Source organism: Cinclus cinclus, chromosome Z (genome assembly GCF_963662255.1).
Source record: "Cinclus cinclus chromosome Z, bCinCin1.1, whole genome shotgun sequence".
Lineage (NCBI taxonomy): Eukaryota > Metazoa > Chordata > Aves > Passeriformes > Cinclidae > Cinclus > Cinclus cinclus.
Window position 1 is genome coordinate 57,287,606 of NC_085084.1, and position 10,103 is coordinate 57,297,708.

The 10,103-nt window shown below is 40.3% G+C and overlaps 1 protein-coding gene across 1 annotated transcript; it reads left to right on the forward strand.

Annotated features, from left to right (window-relative positions):
• Nucleotides 1–5,899: 5,899 nt before the first annotated feature.
• LOC134056888 (relaxin-3-like) lies at nucleotides 5,900–8,655 on the forward strand. The gene is made up of 2 exons (XM_062513834.1): nucleotides 5,900–6,116; nucleotides 8,288–8,655. The coding sequence occupies exons 1-2, from the start codon at nucleotides 5,900–5,902 to the stop codon at nucleotides 8,653–8,655; spliced, it is 585 nt and encodes a 194-aa protein (XP_062369818.1).
• The last annotated feature ends 1,448 nt before the right edge of the window (nucleotides 8,656–10,103 follow it).

Below are 10,103 nucleotides of genomic sequence, written 5' to 3' on the forward strand. Positions count from 1 at the left end.
AAGCTACATATCTGAAAAGTGATTATAGTACTGCATTTCAACATAAATAAATAAATAAAATTTTGATAACATGATGAGCTCTTATAGAATAAAAATTTAATTAATTTTTAAGAATTAGTACTTTCTAAAAGCAATTGGTTTCATGTTATGTGTATCTCTTAAAAATATTCATTATTCTGTAGCATATTTTCCTTGTTTATAGTGAAATATTGAATTTGCATTGACTGTTCAGAGTCTGAAAATAGCTTCTACCTGTAGTAAATATGTCTGGTACTGACCAAACTCAGTATAATCAATAAAGATATGATAATTGGTAGTTATAAGTTTGTATTAATAAATACATTATATAAATATGTACAGTTTTCAAATATATTTCAGGATACACAGTTCAATCTGAAGTCATGAGCAGGCAGTCAATTTCTTTGAAAAATAAAATACTTTTTATTTGCTGTTCTTTATGCAGTGAACTCACCATCTCTGCTTCAAATTCTAGAATAAACAGCTTTTATCAGAAGTAGGTTCAGAAGTAAACACATAACTTGCTAGCTGTGTGTTTTACTCTTGGGGAAAACTGTGTTAAGATATGACCATAGATAGTTTCTGAAAAAGAGAAAACAAATTATGTAGCTATTTCCTGAATCTTTTTCGTGCTTGTTCGACATTCTGAAACTCAGGATAATTTGGTTTTTGGTAATTGAAATCAGAGTTTCACTACTAAGATTAATATTAACTTTGGCTAACAGCAAGCAAAATTGTTAATGTATGTTTTTGTAATGAGTAGATCCAAGTGGCCTTACAAGTACTGAAAAACTGAGAGATTTTTTGCATGTCTTTACTCTAGCATGGTATATACCGAGAATGTAGTTTTAGTATACTTTAATGTTCTGATGTCACACTTGGATAAAAAAAAAAAATGTTTCTGTATTGGAAATCTTGTTTAGAAACAGATTATTCTGTGTTTTGGATGGAAACTCTTCTGGCATAAATCTGATTGTGGAAGGAAAAATAAATGTTCAAAAAGCATTCAAAAATTAATTAAGCCGTAGTCTGTACTGACAATTTGTTGGCTTAAAAATTAAATTCCAGCTGGAGATAATGCCTCAAATATGATTTTGAAGATTACTTAACTAAACTTAGAATATTGTTACAATAAGACAGGCAAATATATAATGAAACAAAGGCTTGTCAATATAGAATAAATTAATAGCACAGTTTCCACAGTTTGACTTCTGAAAGTGCATTCACTTCTGCATTGTCATTTCTGTAATTGTTTCTGTCCTCTACATGTTAACAATGTGTACAGTCTGGAACTGATTTCAAATGTGGTGTGTTTTAATAGTGAGTGTAATAAAATGAACACAAGTACTCCACTTTCTTGTTTTGCGTTGAGCATTTACTGTGTTCCTCCCCAGTTCTGAAGTCCACCTTCCTTTAATTTTGAAGAAGTGTTTTGATATCTGTAGTCTATTGGTACTCTTTCTTCCAAAAAAAACCCAGTTGAACCAGTCTTTCTGGGTATTTCTATGTCTCTGTCTGTGCCTTTTAGCCCACATTTTAGTCCTATGAAAGGCAATTTCACAAGAGAATGGTTTTAACAGAACATGCAACAGTTTTACTTATAAATCTTAGAAAATTAGGAAATACCCTAATGGTATCCACTGTGAATTAGGAATCAAGATCTGTGTGCTTGTGACCAGTTCCTGGTTATGGTGTTTGATGAAAAGGCAGTGTTAAAGGGAGCAAAATAATGGTCCAGGTAGCAGTCTTAGGGGATGATAGGGTAGCTGTACATTACTCCATCCAAACTAAGTCTGATTTTTTTTTTCCCCCAATGTTTGAACTTAGATCAGTAGTGTTAACCTATTGCAAGGCTCTGCGCTAAAATGTGACAGAAATGGGATAAGATTAATTCAGTATTACACAGTATCAGTAAAGTTTACCAGATTTATAAAGGAAAAGGCTCTAAGCAAGACAGTCTAACCCAGAACTAGATTTAAATGGGCAACATAGAATGTGCCAAAAATCATCAAGGAGTTGAGAGTTATTCATCTTTATTGCCCTTATTTTTTACTGGTTACTTTAGCTTTTTTTTAATGCATACTTTTGTTTTGAAGACGCTTGTTCTTTGTTGCAGAGTTAGTTATTCTACTTCCAGTATATTAATCAAAATGCTTGCATGTGCTGTGTGGAGTCGTATCTTGACAGATACAGAATAATTGAATGGTATAACTTCCTTCAGAGGACAATGAAAGAAAATAGGAGCTCATCAGTGACAAGGTTTACTTTTGAAAAATAGATGTTTACAGCATATTGCCTAATCATCATATTTGCTTTAGAAATAAATAAAACACCTAAAACACCCTGCTTCTTTCTGTCATTTGTGCTCAACTGGCCTCAGCTGTTAGACTTAATTTAATGTATCACAACTGTCTTTGTTTCCATGAATCACTGGGGAAAAAAGGGAGAGCAACTCCAGAAGGAGTTTGTTCTGGCCTGAAGGCACTACTCCTACCACCTTAATTCTGTTGGGTTATAATGTCTGATAGCCATATATCCTGAATAAGTATCATTTAGAGCAGGATTGTTCTGGAAAAGTGAGAAGTCAGTCATGAGTAGGATGTCAAAATTAAGATGTTCTAATTATGGATATGTCTCATTCACAGAACTCAAGGAAGTGCATGCCAGCTGCAAGCCACAAGTGCCTCCACCTCACTCTTGTTTATCTGGTTGTGATAGTGTACATGAGCATTGAGGAGAAGCAAGCAAAGTCACTTTGGACAGTCCTTCCTTAAAATACAAAAAGTTGGAAATCCCAGCTCCTTCCAACATGCTTTATTATTATAGGAATTATTTTATTGCTGACTGCATGTCACTGCTTTTAAAAGAATGGGAAAGCACTTATGTGGATGTATACAAGTTAAGATTGTTTCTGCATTATTGTTTATTTTCTTAATCAGCTTTGAACTTCATTATGCAAAAATGCATGGAATTCTAAACTTTTTAATTATGAGTTTTCTTAAGACTAATCTTTTTTTCTAAACTGCACAATCCTCTAATGAAGGTTACTGGGTAATGCTTGTGCTTGGTCACCAATAACATTGATGCAGGGGTATTTCCCATTTCTTGCAGAATCCTGTATGGGACTAAGCAAACTTTAGAAATATTTTAATTCTTGCTTGGACAGCTTTCAAAAACTAAGTTGTCCATGCAGCAGTGAACTGCATGAATTTGAAATGAAGTCTCTGGAAAATGTCTAATGAAATCAGTAAGTTACTTACTGCTGATTTTCTTTGTCTGATATTTGATAGTCATGGGAATAAGGTTTTTAACTCAAGGTATTCAAGGCTTCTGAGATATTGCTAAAGGATATCTTTTACATTTAGCCCCATTTTCATTAAACCTCCTTTACATTCTATAAACTTTGCTATTGCTCAACTGATTAATAATTTAGTGCAAGGAGAGAAACAGTACAAATATCTTTACTTTTTTTAAAGAAATTAAAGTAGTTGCATTGAGCCAGTACACTGGATGTACTTGCCTTGAAACATCCTAGAGATCATGAATGGAAATTAGTTTCTTTGCTCTGTTGTTGTTTTTCCTTCTTTCTAAAACAAGCAGTAAGAAGTTTTATAGTTACCTCAAATTTGTTAAATCTATTAATCTTCTTCTGCATGCTTTGTTTTGAATTGTAGTTTTTCTAGTCACTGCCCACCTCAGGGGGTACTTCCCTTCTTGCCTTGTCCTAGTAGTGCTTTTTCACATTACTACAGCTTTCCAGTCACTGAAAACTGAAATCTGTTGTCTGGAAGACTACAGTCCATGCAGAAGTCCACCTGATATGATGGTATTTTCAGAAAAAGTCCACAAGACCAACAAAATCAAAGTGCTGCTCTCAAAATTCAAGTTGTAATTACCCCTGCACAACTTCCGTCTGTAACAGGATAGTAGGTAAGACTTAAGCTGAGGGTGGAACAGATCAAGGTTTTGTTCTTCAAGAATTTCAGATTAGCAGCCTCCACTTCTGTGGATTGCATCCTAGCAACATTTTGGATGATGGTGCCTACTGTTGAAATGGTACCACTGTTTAAACACTGAAGACTGGACCAAAAAGAAAACTGTCTGGGTTTTGACTGGGGTAGAGTTAATTTTCTTCGGTGGCTGGTATTTGTCTGTGCTTTGAATCTGAGCAGAACACAAAGTTGATAATAGATGTTTTTATTTCTGCTGAACAGGTAAGAGCCAAGGCTTTTCTGCTTTTGGTACTGCCACACTGGTGAGTGGGTTGGGGGTGCTTGGGAGGATATACAGCAGGGACAGGTGAGCCAAAATGACCAAAAGGATATCATGCTGGTGGTATATGAAGTTGGGGGGGGAAAGTAGGAAGGAGAAAGGAGAGTGCATTTGGAGCAATGGCATTTGTCTTCCCAAGATGGCTGTACACCTGCCTGCCCACATTAAGCCCTGAATCATTCCTATTTTTCTTTGCTTTTGTGTGCAGGTTCTGTTTTCCTCATTAAACTGCCATGGATTTTCTCACTTTTCTTAGTCTCTCCCCAGTGATACTAATGGGGGAATGAGTGAGTGGCTGTGTGGGGTTTGGCTGCTGGCTGGGGTTAAACCACAACAACTTTGCTCACTATTTCAGCCCTCCACAGCCTTGTTCTAGATCCAGCTCACTGTAAAACACCCAAGTCCTCCTTGAAGAGGAGACTGGAGTCTATAACTTCTCTGCCAGCACAACTGAATCATACACCTTCGTACACTAGTCTGTAGATGTATGTCTTCTCTGTGCTCTTCTTCTAGATTGAATTTTGAGTGGTTTTTTATATGCCAATAATACTCAAGGGAGATTAAAAGCATAGCCCTCATGATAAAGGATCTATTGACAACAGCTTCAAAGTATTTTAAGAGAGATGAACTTTTCAGGTTCTTCACAGCATGACTTTCTATAAAAGGTGACAACAACCACTTCTTGTCCTATTCTGCTGGAAAAAAAACAAATCAAATCAAACCAAACCAAACCAAACCAAACCAAACCAACAGACAAACAAAAACCAACCACAAGCCAGCAAACAAATACAGAGGTAAAGTTTATTTTCACAGAGTGCATAGTTCTTCATGGGGTACAAAGACCACCACCCTTGTCAGCAAGAGCCTGCTGGGCCCTACTCAGGAGACATACAGATGTGCAGCTCCAAATCTATAGGATGCCCATACTTCATCCAGGGTATCTCTGACACTTGGATGTCTATATCTGCCACTGAACTCGGGCCTCCAGTACCACAAACCTGAAAGAAATCCAGGCTTTGAAATCCGCCTTCAAGTATCTAGAGCTGAAGTACTTCCCTGAAAGTGCATTTCTTTTACTTCACTTGTTTCTGTCTTTTTTATGTCAGCCAACATCTTTAGAGCACAAAGATAGTTGTGGAGATTCTAAACCTGCAAGGGAAGAAACAGTCGAGATTAAGTTTTTCACGTTTTCAAAGCCACAGACAGGAGCAGCTGAGGCGCGGAGCCGGCGGAGAAAAAGGAGCGCGTCTCCGGGAAGGTGGGGACCGGAGGTGGTGGAGCCGAGGGGGGAAGCTAAAGTGCACGGCGGAGTGAAGAGCCGCAATAACCAGCAAGGGCAGGAAGAGGGGAAGGCGCTGCCCCAGGGCTCCTGGACGGCTGTTCCGGGCACAGCGACCTCCAGGCGAGAGACGACAGCCGCGGCACCGGGGGAGGGGAGGGGGCTCGGGGCCGGGGCCGGGGCGGTGACTCAGCTCCTCTCGCTCTCGCAGCGCATAAAAGCGGGCGGCGAGCAGCGGCGGGGCTGGGCTGGGCGCCGCGCTCGGGGGCGTTGTGGCGGCCGTCGGGTCGGCTGGGAAGGCGCCCGCGGGACGGGGACGGGGACGGCGCGATGGAGATGGCCAAGCTGCGACTGCTGTGTGCCGCCGTGGCGCTGCTCTGCGCGGCACCGCCGGGGCGTCCCGGGGCCGCGCTGCCCGCGGGAGAGGGGGACGGCTACGGCGTGAAGCTGTGCGGCCGCGAGTTCATCCGCGCCGTCATCTTCACCTGCGGCGGGTCCCGCTGGAAGCGGCTCTCCCTGCTGGCGGTGGAGCCGGCGCCCGCGGCCGGTGAGTGTCCCGGGAGCGGGGCCGAAGGGCAGGAGGCTGTCGGGGAGCTGCCGGGAGAGGAGGGATGGGGAAAACGAGAGGGAATGGGGAAGGGCGAGCGCCCCGCGGAGCCTCTCGCTCCTCCCGCCCTGAGCCGGGGAGGGACGGTCCCCGTCCCTCTCTCGCTTTCCCTCCGGATCCTGGTTGGTATTTCCGAGACTTTTGTAAGGACGCCCTGAGATTCAGAGGGAAAGGGACGGCAGGCGCTGGGGCATGATTTGCCGGGATAATCGCAGAGTTTTTGGTCAGTTCGGAGATGCTGCGCAGGGCTGCGGGCTGCAGAGAAGCTTCCGCTACAAAATCCCACAAAATCACACTCCTCCCCTGCCTTGACCATCTGGGGAGGTCTGATGCGCCCCGGCGAGCGGTGGCGAATGCCTATCGCTACGGCTTCACTCCCTTCCCAAGGCTCCGTAATTCCTCGGGCTGTGGAACGGAGTGGGATTCCTGCCGGGGTTTCCCTCCCCGACAGGAGCCCCGGGATGTGCGGGACCGGCACGGACGGGGAATCGCGCACGATGCTATCACTCACTCTCTTGCGCTTCTCTGCATCAAAGGGTTGGCACGTTGGAGGATGGACTCTGGTGCTTCAGGTTACAATTGACACAGCAAGAGCTGCTTTATGGTCAAACACTTAATGGGTAAAATATTCCTCACAGTTTTACTGTCTGGTGTCCCAAGCCCCACGAGTTAAGAAATTCTTAGTAGATAATTTTTGGGATGTGTTTTCAAACTGCGGCAATGTAAAAGTAATTTTAAGTGATTTCTCTAATTTGTGTTGATATTTTGAATACAAAAAAAAAAAAAGAGTTTTTAGGACAAAAGATGGAATTATGGCTGAAAGATGCAATGGAAGAGATTTTTTTTTTTCTGATTAAACACATTTTAGTGAAATAACTTAAGACTTCAGGCAGCTAATGAAGCCAGTATTCCGGGTTGTCCGGGAATTTTTGGCCTTTTTTTCCCTCCCAACAGGTCGAGTACAACATAAAAGTAGCCTTCGTAATTTTAACAAATTAGTTATTTACAACCTCTGTGGGGATTCTGTTCTTTCCCAGCAAGTTTTGCTTTCCTTTTTTATTAACAGAAGCTTCTGAGAACAGCAGTCACTGAAGAGTCTCCACTATGCTGCATGATGTCTAACTAGAAGGCTTCTTCATCCAAAAGATTATTATTTGGCAGTCCCTGTCTAATTAATAAAGTATCTATGGCTACTTTTATTTTTGCACATACTCAGGCAGCTGTTCTATCTGAAAATTAGGTTCTGTATACTAATTAGCCATATTTAAGTAAACACAAAATTTGCTGGATGTTGTCATGTTCTTTCAGCTTTCTGAAATAAAAATTAACTATATCTGCAGTGTTAAGACCACAAGACAAAGACTTACTTTGAATTCTTTTAAAATTAAGAATTGAAGAAGCTGCTTTTCTTCACTTTAGCTGAAGTAAGCAATGCCACTTGCCTTGCAGAAGTAAAATCAAGAGCAGTGTAAGGTGAAAGGAAGTAGGGCTGGATTTTTGAGAAAACTTTAGTCAGTGAGATGAAGAATGTCATAAGTAAATTCCATAAGCCCCTGATATGCCTTGAGAAATGAAAGAAATTAGTGGAAAACATCAGTTAAAAATAACTATAGAAAAATGCAATAGAAGAATCAGTTTACATGCAATCTTTACTTATTTAGTCCTTCCTACATTTTTTTCTTCACATGATGCTAGTTTGTGTGATTGTGAGCAGGAGAGGAGGGGTCTGATCTAATTCATCAGACACACGACATAGCTCTGTGGTGTTTCTGGTTACGTGTCTTTACAACAAAATTCTGTTTCTCTGGAAAAGTTGAGACTTCTGTGTCAGTAACTCTGCACTTGTGACAGGAAGCCTTTACTTCAGTCACAGTTGTTTCTGTGTACTCTGCATGTCTTACAGGAGGTATAGACTTTAAAACATGGTTTCTACTAAAAGTAAGCTACAAATAAGTCATGGTATGGAGAGTCTGAAGTACTGACAGTTTTCCTACATAATAGTATTTCACTTTTTACTAACTGAATGGGTTTTGTTGCTATTTGTTTGAGCTATGTAATCTCTTTGATGCTCCTACCGTCTGAATCTAAGCTAAGTCTTTTCTTTAAAACAGATTCTGCACAAACAGCAAGTAACAAACTACTGGGAAGCTTCAACCTGCAATCTGTTTTGGACCCTGAAGTGGAGCAGCTGCAGAGAAGCAGCCCCTTTCTTGGATGGGAGATGTTGAAGGACTTGTATAGTTTAAATTACTATAATGAATATGTACCTGTTGCAGGCGACTTAAAAAAAGTTGCTCACCAGGTAGAGGAAGCTGCTCAGAAGGACAGGGGGGGAACAGGAAATGCAAATCCAGTGGAATCAAGCAGCTACCTTTGGGCCAGGTATCCCAGAAGAAAACGAGAGTCTCTGGGTTTGGCAGGAATGTGTTGTAAATGGGGGTGTACAAAAGCTGAAATTAGTACTATATGCAGAGTTTAAAATCATCTCTACCCTTATGCATGAAATCAGTGTTTGTTTCAGTACTACTTGATTGATTACTTCATGGAGGAAGAAAACTCTTGCTGTATTTTATCTTGTCTATATGTGCCAGTCAATATAACTGGTTTTCTTCTAAAAAAACCCCAAAAACAACAAAACAAAGAAACCATAAATGTAATTGCAATGAGTTTGTTTTGCTGCAGTAACTTCTAATCTATATTTTTTACTAAGTCTTTTCATTTTAATGTTGAGCCTTTACACTTATATTCCAAATGTATTATATCTTTGTAACACTTTAAGAAGAACTTCAATATTTCATTAAAATGTAATTATACTAAGTGTTGCCAAATTATTCTTCTTCTGTCAAAATAATTAATATAGATTCATAGAATGGCTTGTTTTGGAAGGGACCCTGAAGATCACCTAGTTCCATTCCCCTGATACAGGCAGGGACACCTTCCTTCATCCTTCACTGGATGAAGTTGTTCAGAGCCCCACCCAACCTTGGCCTCTAACACTTTCAGGGACGGGACATCCACAGCTTCTCGGGGCAATCCGTTCCAGTGTCTCACCATCCTCATGGGGAACAATTTCTTCCACAATACCCTAAATTCTCCCTCTTTCAGTTTGAGCCCCTTACTTCTACTGCTACTAAGTTTCTAATGAAGAGTCCCACTCCAGCTTCCTTGTAACATCCCACCATATTAAAATGGGATTCATTGTACAAAGCTGTGCAGAAGGAGTATTTGCAGTTTGAAACCCCACTTGACACTGACTCAACTTGCTGATTACTTTGACCACACGTTTTCCATTTCATTGTAATTGCAGAATTGTTTTTATACAGTGTTATCTTTCTAGAAAGTTTATTGAAACACAACACTTGCAGCCTGAAATTTTTTTCTTATATTTATGTATAGGCTTAAATGGATAGAGTATTTTAACACTTCAGTCATTCTTTATTTGCTTTACTTCTCCTTTTTCCCCCCTACTGTTGCTGAGTAAGAGTGTTAAATATGCATCAAGTAACTTGCTGTACAGACACCCAGACATCTTTCTCTCTGTTCTTAAGCCATGCTGGTCTACACAAATTCAGATGTACTTCTAAGTTGCTAATTGCTACTGTATTTATGAATAGCTGATTTAATCCTTTCGCCTTCCTGCATGTTTTTCTCAGATGTAAAAAGTTGTATTTCTAGCTATACAGTTCATGAGGTGAGAGTTTTGGTTTTCCTGCCATCTATGATGCTCATGGTAATTTATTTTTGTAGCTCTAGTTGACTCAGAGTATGCTTCAGGGCTTAGGCTGTACAGTTGATGCCTTTGGCTTTGGTCTCCATATTATCTTTTGACAAGTATTCCTTGATTGGACTGCTGCTCCCTGCAATTATTGCATAATTTTAAAATTTCTTTTCTTAAGCTATTATAGTTATTGCAGCAATTAGACATCT